We start from the raw sequence: 14,381 nt of genomic DNA, 5'->3' as shown, positions 1-14,381 counted from the left end.
GAATTTTATTTTTTGGAAATTAGCCTATATACTTTATCTCTGTGATTGTGAAATATACAACTTTTTAATATTTTTGTTTTCTTCCTACATGTGCTATACAGTATTGTGTGAATGGAATTAGCTCACTCTCAATCATTTGTGTAGACTTAGCCACCAGGAATAATGTCACCCCACCCAACTTATTCTTAAGTGGGGAGGAGAGGGTTTGTTACCCACACATTATAATAAGTAACAAATCAGAAACAAGGGACTGCCCTTTGGGCAGTCCAAAACAGTGTCAAGGCTGCCATTTGTCCACTTGAAATTGGAGGTGGATGCAGGAAGTGACAAAAGATGCTATCTTTTAAATATGATGGTAACTTCCTGTGGAGGCAGTTGGTGTTTTAAACTTGTTGTAGAAGGATCTCTGGTGAGACCTCAGACTGCTGCCCTTTGCATTGTCACGTGGGTAAGTTAGGCTGACTCTCTTTCTCTTCCCTTGGAGTTTCTGGAAGCTCTAGCCTTAAAGAGGTCTCTCTTATTGGAGGAGGCCTTGTGGCTAGAAGCCTTGTTTAATTAACCTCTGTGCCTCTCTGCTGGGGCCTCTAAATACCTACCTGGTTCAGACCTCAGGTCTGGGCCAGAGTTTCTCTCAACTTCCCTATCTTCAAACTTCCTAATTGTAAATAAACCACCATAAAAGTCATCCTAACTTGGGTCTATTTTATTTTGAAATCAAGTTAATCAATTTCTGGCCACCATACCTTAAATATCTAGTTTTCCCCTCTTACAGTATTTGGCTTTTTTCTCTCATTTTTAAAATTTGAAGCATATGTTACCAGCATTGAAAAGATGTTCTGAATGTTTTGGTTTTTGCAATAGAATAATATAAAATGTCCATTTGCCTAGCATATAAATGTGTACCCAAAAAGCTTTGGACTATTGCGACCTGACACTAGTTATTTAAATATTATGAGACTTTTGCTAGATGAATATGTCTAATCCTAAGAGAAACAGACCACAAAGGAGCACAGAAGTTGACCTGCAAAGTGCCAAATGAGCACAAAAGGTAAAAGAAACCAAACTAATCCTATGGAGATTGATATCATTCTGCGCAAGAGCACAAGGACTTGATCATGTATGAGACTCAAGTTTGCGGCGCTTAACATATATTAAGATGCAGGACTTCTTTGTAGCACTTTCTATATCAAGTATATAACATGGCTTGTTCTGGCTTCATTATCCCTGAAAATGAAGAAAAGAGTCAAACCAGGAAGTGCCATTTCCCATTTGTTTCAAGATCTAGTTTCTTTTTTTTTTTCTTTTTTCTTTCATGGTGTGTCAACTTACTGTAGTCCAGACTGCTAAATTGGGTTAGTGAGTAATTGTACATTGAAATGCTTATGGGACATGGATTGCTACAAGAATCTGTTGTGATTTGTGAATTTTTTCCCTTTTTGCCCTATTATTTTTTCTTTTTTTTCACTGTTTTGATATCCTATACTTCACTCAAAAATTATTATTTTTTAATTTCTTTGGATTTTAAAAATATTTTTGATAATTGATTCATATGTCTTATGACTTGACCATGTATCCCTGTGTGATTCCTATGTGTATCCATATGTCTTATTATTCTCCTCAGGGAGGACTATGTTATTATGTGAACTTTGATTTCAATTTGAGCCTAATTTAGAATGAGAGACTATCTCCCAGAATCCAGAATGTGAACTTTTTGGAGAAGGCACCATGAAGATGCCTGCAGCACATGCTGCACCAGAAGATCCAGAGTGAACTTTGAAATATGGCGAATTTGAACTTTGGGGGGGTTGAATGTATTTATTTTGAACGTACACTCTTACGCCAAAGGGGAGTGTCCCCTAATTGGCTTTTTGTCAATTCACCTAACATTGGTTTTGTTCTCTCTCTTTTATTTCCCTTTTATCCCCGAATTATTGTAAGTTTTAATTTGATTATGTTTCCATGATCCATTGGGGAGACTGGTCTCCCAAAGGATCATAGGGGGAATGTATAGGTGGAATATCTCAAACCCCTAAAAACTACACTACCCAAAATTCCTTTGTGTATTACCCACAATTCCTTTTGCCTTTCATATATGCGTGCCTTGTTGCTTTGTATTGTCTGTATATAGTTTTGGTTTGCACTGCCCCACCTCCTCTCTTTGATGTGAGTGGTTTGGGTAAGCACCAACTGTTTTCTCTAGCTCTCTAGTTAAATATTAACAAATCTTTATAAATACAATACTTGAAGTATTGGATATTAATTTTAAAATCTACAAGACCAAACACTGTTTCTGACCCAAAGAATTGCAGGTCAGACTCCTTCATCTTAAGGCATGAAAGTGTTTATTCAAGGACCTTACAGAGATTGTAGCCAGGCAATAGAAAAGCCCATGGTGATGGAAAAGTCATAGTGGGGATTTTAGGTTTCTAGTTTTATTATAGTTCTGGGGTATTGTCCTCCTCCCATCCTGGGAATTCTCTGCCCTCCCTCAGATTATTCCTTCCATGAGTGTTCCAGAAGGGACAGGGAAAGAGTGCAAAGATCCCCAGTGTGCTTGGATGATGTTCTCTCCCACGTCCTGTTTGTCAAGTTTTCAAAGTTGTTTTGGGTGCTTTGTGGTCTTTTCTCACCCTTGAAAACTCTTTATCAAAGAGGTAAAGTCATAACATCCAGGGTACTCCCCTCTCTCTTCAGGTTTGGCAAATGGGAGGAAGGGCAAAGGGAAAACACAGGGTTGGAGTCTATATTCTAATATCTGCTAATTAATAAAAGCATAAGACCTAAAAGCACCTTTAAAGAAAAATTATTTCAAAGCATTAAGATTTTATAGGAACAATTTTCCACTGTCAACCCACATCAGAACCAATCTGCCTTGCAGCTGGAACCCAGAAACTAGGTCTGTTGGAGAAGACCCCCATACAAGGATGCCCTTGCAGCCAGGTGGAAGGAACCCTACCCAAAGTCTTCCTAACCAGTTCCTCCACTGCAAAGCTGAAAGTAGTCGAAAGCTGGGTACATATGTCACATCTAAAGAAGGCCCCAGCCCCTGAGTGGACAGTGTTGATTTCAAGCTCCATATGATTGAAAAAAAGAAGCAGACAACAATAGTAGACCATTTCCCCAAGTCTCTGGACCTGGGTTGAGTTGTCAGGTTCAGCAGCTCAAAGAACTCCATGACCCCTCTTTTGGTCAGCGTGAGGGAACTCATCTTGCCCAAAAGAGGGAAATGTTCAATGGAGTATGGACTACCTAGACACCACCACTTATCTCCTGATCTAAACCTAGAGCCTTTGATTTGTTCAGACTTTAATTACTGTGATCTCATAGCTCCTCCTGGACACTCCTCCCAGTTGCCACTTAATCATATCCAGATCCTTTAGTCTCATCAAATGTTAATCATTCTTTCCTGTGGCTGTCCTCTCTGATCTCTCATGTTATATTGAATCTCTGGGAGCCAGGAGTCCACACTGTGATTGGCAGGTGGATCCGTTGGATGTTGGAATGTTCCCAGAGGGGCGTACGGACACAGGAGAGGGCAGTTGGCCCAGGGGGGTATAAAACCTCCCTGGCAGCCCTGGCAGGGGTTCCTTTCTTTCTCTGAGATCTGAGATCAGTGGATCCTGGTCTTTTGTGGGATTGAGACTTGTGGGCTCAACCTTGCAAGATCCTCCTGTTTGTTCCTGTACCATCAACAACCTGTACCCAGACCATCATCTCTGATTCTACTGCCCCTAGATATTAGGAATTCAATCATCTTAGTTATTTAGGTTTGCCAGGGCCTGGGAGAGATCCGGGAAGTGGGCAGGAGAAGAAGAAGAGGGTGGAAAAGGGGTGGATATCTCAAACTGGTTAGGCATATCATCTAGTGAAGAAGAAGCTGAAAGATTATACAGCAGTTTGTCTACTCTGGTGTGGCTGTGGCCAGGCTGTACCAAAGAAAAGCTAACCATCCTAATTCATTTACTTGCCTACAGTTTAGAGATTCATCATTATCATTTTAATTAGGGTCTCCCAATACCTCTATCCAATCCCATTATCCTCCTTTGTTAAATACAAGCAAAGTTTAAAGTACCTTCCTGAAGTGGTTATTCAAAGCTTCTTTGGGAAGAGAGAGAAGTCTGATACCAGCTAAAGAGCCCATTAAATAATATCAATTAACCCCAGGTGGGTCCTGAAGGGATATCATCCATTGACCTAAAGGATCCTGCCTGGGCAACTGTTATAAAGGAGGGAAGTGTCATCCCATCCTCTCTCTATACTTCATCTACATATACATCTAGAGGAGTATTATTATAACACTCTTCCTTGTTGAAGTTTATTTATAAACCTGCTCCTTCTTCCTCAGAGGGAAGCTCCAGTTGTCTAAGTTGTGTAATGACCCCAAACTATGGTTCCTCCCACCCAATTAAAGACCCTTGCTGCTACTTTGGTAGTCCTCTTTTCAGGTTGACAACTTCATTTTAACTATGTATAAACATCAACTCTCATTCATATGAATTTAGTCAACATTGGGTTTTTTTAAATTAGGTTCCTCTTTTTGTGAAAGAAGTCCCAAGCACAGAGAATGTCTCAGTTCAAAATGGGAAGGGAATAAGCATTTACTAAGCAGTTTACTTAATATTATTGTTATGGGGTTACAACCGGGTATTGTTGGGTACAATGGTGAACCCCTGGGTTTGGGAAGGATACCTTTTGCAAGAATGCAAGACTGAAACTTAGCTTAACAGTAAAAAGAAAGATTTATTAGTAAGATAGGATTAATGGCCAGCAAGACAGCATGAGGGGAACACCCTGGGGGTTGCTCCCTGAATGCCTTGATTCAGGGGTTTTTATACCCTTTACAACAGTGAGTACGTGATATTATGTCATGGCATGTATCATGACTTTAGAGTGGTAAGTGCTTAGGTATCTGGTGGGGTGTGGGGTCTGCCTGGAGACCCTCATGGTTTGGGGAACAGATGGATGCCTGAGATACAGCCCAATGGTATCAAGGTATAGCCTGAAGGTGCATCTCTTTGTCCATCTTAACCTAAAGGCCAATCCAAGGATGATAGTAATCTCAGGGTCTTAGTAGCTATCAGATGTTCTTGGATTGGGACACAAGGACAGAAAGGAGATGGGGAATTTCCCTGTTTACAGTTTGCCTGAGTTAAGGGGTACAGTGTCCATGGCATCTCTGTACAATGCCCATGCCATTATGATGTACCCATTGCTATGCCGAGCAGTTATATAAATACTGCATTTAATCCTCACAAAGGTGGATTCTATTGCCATCATTCCTATTTTACAATGCAGACAGTTGTGAAATGATTTGCTGAGAGTCCGACAGCTAGTGTCTAAGGCTGTATTATAACTCAGATCTTTCTGACTCTGGGTGTTGAAGTGGATAGAACACTGGGCTTGCAATCAGACTCATCTTCAAAAGTTCAAATCCAGCTTCAGATATTTGCTAGCTGTGTGACCCTGGACAACTCACTTAACCTTGTTTGGCTCAGTTCCTTATCTGTAAAATGAGCTGGAGAAGGAAAAGGCAAACCACTCCAGTATCTCTGCCAAGAAAACTCCAAAATGGGGTCATGGAGAGTTGTACACAATAACAACTTTCTTGACATTCTATATCCTCTCTGCCTCTAAAACAAGAAACATTTTAAACGTAAGAACTTTAGAGGCCAATTCTCCATGGACAGCTTAGAAACAGCTGAGTTCAGCATCTGGTTAGCAGGTGAATAGTAATTAAAGTAGGAAATTGCCAGAAGTCTGGGCTTTAGTCTCTGTTCTCATCCCTTTCCCGTCCCACTCCACAATAACTTTATCAGTTAACAAGCCTGCATTAAGTGTCTGCCCTTCTTCAGGCACTGTGCTAAAGACTGGGTAAATTAAAAGGGGGGGGGCCCCAAAACCCATCATAACTGTAGAGGAGCTCCTAGTCTAATGGGGGAAATAACAGTGCAAACGAGCACAAAAAGATAGAGACAGAGTCAATTGGAAGTAATCAAGAGAGGGGAGGCATTTAGGTCAACCAGGAAAGGTTTTGTATAGAAGGGATTTGAGCTGGGACTTGAAGAAAACTCCTCTTTGGAGCTCCATTTTCTCCTCAATGGCCAGTCTCTGCCGCAACTGGATTAAGCTTGGAGAGTTGAGTTACTGGCCAGTTTACAGTTCGATGCTCCAGAGAGTGTTGGTAAAGTTTGGTTCAGGAAACTAAAAATGGTTGACGGTTGAGAAAACATTAGATTCAGATTTCTAGATGAGTGATACTAATTGGATAAAAATTCAAGTCTTCCTGCCTTGAAGATCAGTTTTCTCTCTCCATTTTTAGCTGACTCATTTTAAAGGGGAGGACTGAAAAGAACCCTTGGCCATAACCATTTATTTTCTTCAAAGAAAAAAAAATTTCTCCCCAGATAACCAGGTTGTTGTTGACCTTGGAATGTGATATCAACATTTATTTGGATTGATTTTCTTATGGGAGTAGAAGTGTGCCCTGAATTTAAAGTCAAGGGTCCAAGTTCTGCTACCTGCTTGACTTAGGAGAAATCACAATTTCTAAAACTCACTGTTACCCCAGCAGGTTTATCTAATTAGAATTCTTTCTCAACGCAGGCATAGTGCTTAGTCTTCTTAGTTGTATTGTATTTTGTCTTATTTCTATGCATGTTTTCTCTCCTGCCTCTCTCACCTTAGGCTGTAAACTTCTTGTGAGGAGGGATTCCCCCCACCCCGCCTTCTTGGTATTCCTCATCCTAGGCACTATACCTGGCTCTGAATAGGAGACTTGAATGGTTGACTTGAATGCAGAGGAGAGGTGGGCTGAAAGCAGGAAAGTTGGTGCGCCCCCCCCCCCCCCCCCGCCCCCAGCAGTGAGTGGAGGCGGGAGGGGGGGCGGGGGTTAGATAGCCATAAGGTGAATTTAAACACTTTTTTTGCCCCTCCCCAGCTGTTCCTTTCCTAGACATTTTTCTTATTTGGACATATTTCTAATATGTTGGTGTCAGCATTGCCTCAAAATCAAAACAAAAAACGTAAGTTACTTGAATTTGATTAGTGCAATTTCCCCCCCTTAATATTCTGGAGCCAACTCAAAAAGTCGAATGTTAAATTTTCAATGTAGACATATACACGCAGAAATAGGCAAATGCACATCTCATCTGGGCTTTACTTATTGCTCATTGATTGTATAGCCTTGAGAAAGTGGAGACAAATGCACATTAAATTTAACCAAGAGCAAGTTGTTAAATACTTAAACGCACTCTCCCCTCTGTCTTCCTAACCTAACATTCTGCCTTGCACAGCATCCTGGCACACAATGATCGCTATTTTAATACTCATTGATCAGACTCGCAACCAATTTGATTACTTAAATGGTTTGAGTGAATGTCTTAAGGCATGTGCATCGAATTGAACTTTCAGGATGGGTTTGCGCGCCTTGTCTCCACCTCTGTGAATTTCCATGAAAATCTCCATGCAGCCCAAGAATCCATCCGCGGCCACGAAACAGAAAGACAAAACGCTCAAACCACTTAGCGCTGCGGGATTACGAGTTTGTATAAATCAGCCAGCTGCACCGCTGGAATGCGCTAAGGGTAGTGGGGGGCGGGGGGAGATGGCAGAGAATACTACATTTTCCAGAAGACACCACTAACATACACTTATGAATCTGGGCGGTCCGGGCCTGGAAAAGGTGGCGACGGGGGAGGGGGGGAAATACTACGTTTCCCCAGAAGACACCGCTAGCATGCGTTTATGACCCTGCGCAGTCCGGGGCCTGATGGCGAAGAGGGGCGGGGGAGAATACTACAATTCCCAGAAGACACCCTTGGCAGGCGCTCATGAACCCAGATATTGCAGAACCAGGGGAGCGGCGAAGAATACTATATTTACCAAAAGGTGCATCCCTGGAATGCGCTTGTGAACTCAAGCTGAACGGGGCCTGTGGGAAGTGACAGAGAAGACTACATTTCCCAAAAGGCACCGCTGCAGGGGTGATGGTAAACCACAGCTATTGGTGAACTTTTTTTCTCTCCATCCTCCTTTCCGGAACAACCGTCATCCTCCACTGCGTGGCATTCTGGGAATCGTAGGCTTCCTCCGCCCCGCGGGCCACCATCGGGGCCGCCCATGAGGTTGCCAGCGTTTGCCCGAGCTGGATTTCCGCGAGAGGAGTTCTACGGAGCGGGAGCTGAGGCGGCGGAGGCGGAGGCGGCGTGGGCGCCCCGGGGCTCGCGCGGCGTGCGCTCTCCCCTTCCTGCCGCGGCGGCGGTGACCCCGCCCGCTCGTCGGGCGCCACGCAGTAGGAGAGTCGGAGGAGCAGCGAGCGGCCAGCCCCCAGCAGCGGCTGCCGGTGCTGCGGACCTCGCCGCCTCCCTTCCTCCGAGGCTCCACGGCGCGACCTGCTCCTGGGGCTGAAGAAGGCGTGGAGGGAATGGAGTGAGCGGCCAGGGTAGGTGGGCTCGCCTCCCGGGGAAGCGTACCCTTCACCCCGTTTCATCCGGTGCGCCCCCTCCCCCCTCCCACGCGAGTAGCACGTGGACCCCTACTCCTTCCCCCCCACCGCAGCCCGCCCCGCCCGAGATTTGGGGGACCGGATCTCCCCAGGGCCGGAGAGAGAGCGGCCCCGCAGCGTTCCAAGCAGCCTCCTGGCTCCTCGCTTAATCCTTTTTTTCCTCTCTTTTTCGGCGCAGGTAAGATGCTCCCGCGACCAGAAAAACGAGTCCTGGGCCACCTCTGAAAGTGCTCATTAGTGGGCTGGGTGGGGGCGGGGAGACGGGGACTCGCGGGGGTCTGGGAGTCTCATCCAAGCAATTAGGAACTTGTCACTCTGGTAATGATGGGATGTAAAATCCCACACACTCCGAGGTGAGGCCAGAGAGCCGACCCCGCTGTCTTCGAGAAGCTGTAGTGTTTCTTCCCGAGAGATTTCGTTATTGACTTAACATTTTCGCGGCTAAGAAGGTTTTTAAAAAAAAAAAAAAAAAAGCATTTCCATATTAGTGGACACCGGAACGCACCTTATTGTCATCACCTGCAACTTGGGAGGGATCTTTTCCACTTTTTCCTTAAAACCAGGAGGTTGAGTTTGCACTAATTCAATTTTTATATACTTTTGGGTATATTGTGAGCTCTTGATTTCCCAGAAATAGAATTATTACCACCTTTTAGGCTGCTTAATACCCCTGGGAATAAAGAAGACCAGGATTAAGGTCCTGCCTCTGAACGCTAGTGACCCTGGGCTCAAGTCACTTTTTTTTTTTAAACCCATATCTTATTGTGTGTTGGTTCCAAGGTAGAAGAGCGGTAAGGGCTAGGCAGTGGGGGGCGAAGAGACTTGGCCAAGGTCACTCAGCTAGGAAGTATCTGAGAACTTCTCTCAGTCATGAGCCACTAGCTATCTCCAGAGCAAGTCACTTAATAAATGTTTACTAATTGACTTGAACTCTTGTCATCTTGAGTTCCATCAGTCGTACACTGGGAATGAGACTAGTACCTAACTATAAGGGCTGTTGTGAAGAGCAATTGAAGTAATCTATGGAAAGGGCCTCCTGCAAACAAGAAAGTCCTATATCAAAGCTAGCAATTGTTATCTTTCAGGTCAGTGTTGGCATTTGGGTCAAAAAACTCTTGATTCCCCCCCCTCCTTTTTTTTTAAAGGATTTTCTGATCTCTTTTATAAAAGGCCAGGTGTGCAGTATTCCACACTAACTACCTGAATTCTGGAGTTGTGGAAAGGATATTGAACTTAAGAGTTATGGGAACTCCTGGATCTTCCGATTTTTGCCTGTGTGACCTTTGGCAAGTCACTTTTCTCCCCTTTGGGCCTCAGTTTCCAAATCTGTAAAACTGAGAGGATTATACTAAATGATTTTTTTTTTTAATTTTAAATTTTGAATATTTTCCCATAGCTACATATTTCATGTTCTTTCCCTCTTCCCTCCAACCCCCCTTAGCCAATGCACAATTCTACTGGGTTTTTACATGTATCATTGATCAAGACCTAATTCCATATTATTTATAGTTGGACTAGAGTTATCGTTTAGTGTCTTCATCCCCAATAATATCCCCATCAGCCCTTGTGTTCAAGCAGTTTTTCTTCTGTGTTTCTCCTCCCACAGTTCTTCCTCTAAATGTGGCTCGTTTTCTTTCTCATGAGTCCCTCAGCCTTGCTCTGGATTCTTGCATTGCTGCCAGTAGAGAAGTCTGTTATGTTCGATTGTATCACAGTTATACTAAGTGATCTTTAAGGCCCTAGCATCTTTTAAATCAATTGGAAGTACTTTTCCCAGGATCACAAAATAAATAACAGTAATGGTGAGGTGAGAATTTCAGACCCTGAGAATTTTATTTTTTTTTTTCTCTCACATTCTATTACAACTTTAGATTTAGAAGAGACCTTGGAAGGTCACCCAGTCCAACCCCATCATTTTTCAGACAAAATTGAGGACCAGATAAATGATATGATTTCTCCAAAATGCCAGAGGTGACAGTCATTAGTCAGCTCCAAATCTAGTACTAGTTACATTGTGCCAATGCACTTTTGAGAGGTATCTATGCACCTCCTCCCCCACCTGAGGGCTAGAACTTGGGGACAAAATTTGCAGCAAAACAACATGTCAGCTAGTGACTGGAACTAAGGCCCCACTCAACTCCCCAATAGATAGAGGCCAATGATTTTAGCTTCATATTAATTAGGTGTGCATGGCCTATTATGATAAAGACCCGAAAGCTCCTTCAGAGTTCATTCAGACTCTTAGAAGAGGCTTTAGAACCCTGGAGGTTATCTGAAGCCTAAATACATTCCCTTTCCACTGTTCCCAACAAGCTAGAACAGCCTCTGCTAGACCCCATCACCAGTTAATAATCTATCTGTTAGTGAATTGTTTAGTGAACTAAAAGGAGATTTAGTTACTTGAGACATAATGTAAGCCATGTAATCCCTATCCATTGATTTTTTTTAAGTTAATGAAATACTAGGAAAGATGAATCGAAGATATTTATTTCAGTTATTTAAGTGAATTAGGACTTCAGAAATGGTAATATTAGGTTGTCGGTGGTGACTGCAGTCTTAAGTTTGACTCCTACAGAGTAAATTCAGAGTATTCTTCAGCTTTTAGCTGTAGCCATGTGATACTCTGTCAAAAACTGGTTGCCAGGTCTTGATAGATTTAAACCCATGCGGATCCTGTAGTCCATTCAAACGTTGTTAATCTAGAATTGGAGAGAAGTTCTTATCATCTGGCTTCTCATTTACTTCTAGCCCAAGTAGCTCATCCACTTATTTTGTTCCTTAACACCCTGAAGTGCAGAAGTGTATATTTTCTTAATAGTGACTGCCTTTTAGCTTAGTGCCTGCCATTCCTGTGCTAGAAGAGATCTCATTCCTGTAATTTAATTAAGAAGGGTAACTCCATAATTGTGAAAAACAAATTTGAACCTTTGGTCTTTCAAATTAGAGGCATCATCTTAGTGACTATTACACATTATTTTAATGTTTCTCATTTTCTCTTCCTCTAGATCAGTGATTCCCAAAGTGGGTGCTCCCTTTCCTCCCCTCCCCCCCCCAGCGATCCAGGGGGAGTGGTGATGGCCACTTTGTTTTTTTTTGATATTACATTCTATTCTGAGTTCAATAAATAGTTTCATAATTTCCAGGGGCACTAAGTCATATTTTTTTCTGGAAAGAGGGTGGTAGGCCAAAAAAGTTTGGGAACCACTGCTCTAGATTATTAACTTAGCCTTTCCTAATCACTCATAAACTAGAAAGTTGATAGAAGAAGTACATATGTTGCATTTTCACAAGGTATTGAACTAAGGCTCACAGGATAAGGGTAGTCATTACTTAATTGTAAGATTTAAGTATTCAGATTCTGTATGTTTTGTATATTTCTAGCATTAGGTGGTGAAAAGCCTTAATCAATTTCAGTAGAATTAATGGTTCATTAATTCAAGGGGTTCAATTCAAATGAGCTTCTGGTTCTCTTTTTTCTTTTTTCTTTTGACTACTCAGGTCCTCAAGGAAAGGTAATGCTACAGATCAGGCTCACTCTGTCAGCCACTCTGATGAAAAGATTTGGGTGTGAGAGGGAATACTATGTAGTTTTAATTCTTAAATTGCTCCCAAGTTTAGAGCTGAGAGTCCTCCAGTCCAGCTCCCTCATCTTGCAAAGAGTAGCTCAGGTTTTGAGTTGCCTTAGCTCCCCAACTAACAGGTAATGAAAAGAACCGAGACTCAGATCCAAGGCCCCTCTGCCTCCATGTTCTGGGTACTGCCTCCCCTCCCTGGGTACTGCAGGATTGTGTAATAATAGCAGATGCTTGCATAGAGACCCTGTAAGGGTTTGTAAAATTTCACATTTGATCTTTCTAGTAACCAAATGAGTACAGGGTATTATTATCTCCATTTACAGGTGAAAAAACTAAGTCTCAAAGAGATTTAAATGACTTTTCCCTAACCATGCTGCTAATGTGTTGATTTTTTTATTTGAAAACTTGAATTTTTTCCCTCTGCTTTAGCTTGTGTGAAACTTTCAAGTATTAAAACAACTAGATTACTATAGTTATAAGGTACAGTTATGGGAAATACCAGATTTACTGTTATCTATAACATGTTTTTATATATTTACTTAGAATCATATCTTGGAAAAACAAGATAATGGGGAATGTATTGGATTTTTGGAAATTACTTTCTCTTAAAATTTGATTATTCTAATTTGATTTAAACCCATATATCCATAAAAACAAAAAGGGGACTCAATAAAATCATATTTACAAACTTAGATTGTAAAAGATTTTTTTGCAACATTTTGTGACAATTTCATTTGTCATGCTTTTGACATGCACCTTTTTTTGTCTGTAGATGTTTGTGAATTCCACTGTGAGATCAGGGGGCAAGCCTATTAAGATTCGAAAACTCCGAGTATAGCAGCAGGCATGGATGAACAGGCCCTCTTAGGGCTAAATCCAAATGCTGATGCAGACTTCAGACAAAGGGTATGTTAAATTTGGCTAATCTTTAAAAAAAATATTAAAATGTAGCATGATCTTGCATCTTCATTAGATAATGGATTATACTAATCTTTTAATATATAATGCTCTGAATAAACAATGCTGAATATTTGTGTAGAAAATTTAGGATTAAGGTGATTTGAAATCTGCTTCATTGGGAGTGCTGAAATCAAACTGAGATCTGTCCTTTTAAAAGAATTCGTAGAGATTTATGTGAGAGTGTAGAAACTTGGGATATTATATTGTATCCTTTCCTTTTTTCTATTTAAGGTTACAAACTGTTAAATTGTTTAAAGGTATAAAGGGAATCTTCCACTTAATTGCTGTATATCTAAAGTTTTAGTAAAGTGTCTCACTAAATTAGTTCTATTCATTTACAACCTAAGATTTAAAAAAAAATATGTATCTTGGTGTTATCAGTATTTGGCACAGAGTAGAATTTGATATGAGGTGGTTTTATCCTGGGCTCTATCCTAAGAAATTTAGTTCTTGAAGCACCTCAAAGGTAAAATGATTCTTTGATGTGAATCCAAAGGATGATAAAATAATGAGGTGGTATTGTATTTAGGAAACTTAATCATCTAATAGAGTTCTTTAAGGAATCCAAACTAGAAGGAATTCATCCTGAATGCAAACATGATACCAAAAAAAAGCCAAAAGAATAAATGTAATTAATTTTTCCATGCCTCCAGGCCTTTTGAAGCTTCAGTTATTCTGAGGAGGAAAGGACTTCTTTCTCACTCCCTTTTTCTTTCAGTTTCCTATTGCAGTGGGAAGCACCATATGCACAGGGCATTTACGATACTAATAATTCATGTAACTATGGTCACATTTTTGTCTCTTACTTGAACAGGTGTTGGTTTTCCCTTGCTTTTTTAAAATAACAGCTTTGCTTGCCTATAATGACCCAGTTTTTAATAGGATAGTAGGCAATTCCTTTACTGAAGTCCTATTTCGAAATCTCATTGTAGCATAGAGATGATCTTGAGTTTCTTAAAGGCTCTCCCACCAGAGTGCCAGTGATGGCAATTCTTTACCAACCTTGAGACACTTTTGAGGTACCTATTCTGTGACAAGGATGAATTAAATTGGCAGATCCTCATTATCAGAAGTTGATCACTAGCTGACCAATTTTGCTTGACCCCTGAAATACTTGGGATCTGCTACTAAGGGGTAGAAGAGTTGTGGTTTGCCATGGAGAGAGTACCTACACTGAGGAAACAGCAGATGGTTTGAGGTTAAAAGAAGTCTGAGGGGGCAGCTGGGTGGCTCATTGGATTGAGAGCCAGGCCTAGAGATGGGAGGCCCTAGATTTGACTCCCATTGCCTAGCCCTTACCACTCTTCTGCCTTGGAACTAATATATAGTATTGATTCTAAGAC

At 41.6% G+C, this 14,381-nt stretch overlaps 1 protein-coding gene across 1 annotated transcript in view; it reads left to right on the top strand.

The window, feature by feature from the left end:
• The first annotated feature begins 12,906 nt into the window (after positions 1-12,906).
• The window catches only part of XPOT (exportin for tRNA), a 35,560-nt gene continuing 34,085 nt past the window's right edge, over positions 12,907-14,381 (top strand). The window contains exon 1 of the mRNA XM_044678112.1: positions 12,907-12,984. Within this exon, the coding sequence (XP_044534047.1) occupies positions 12,925-12,984 (60 nt within the window). The 5' untranslated portion in view covers positions 12,907-12,924. The remainder of the gene's footprint in view (positions 12,985-14,381) is intronic.

The sequence above is a fragment of the Gracilinanus agilis genome, chromosome 5 (assembly GCF_016433145.1).
Source record: "Gracilinanus agilis isolate LMUSP501 chromosome 5, AgileGrace, whole genome shotgun sequence".
In the NCBI taxonomy this organism is placed as follows: Eukaryota; Metazoa; Chordata; class Mammalia; order Didelphimorphia; family Didelphidae; genus Gracilinanus; species Gracilinanus agilis.
The sequence above is the reverse complement of the archived record's forward strand: the minus strand, read 5'-3'. Positions and strand labels throughout refer to the sequence as shown.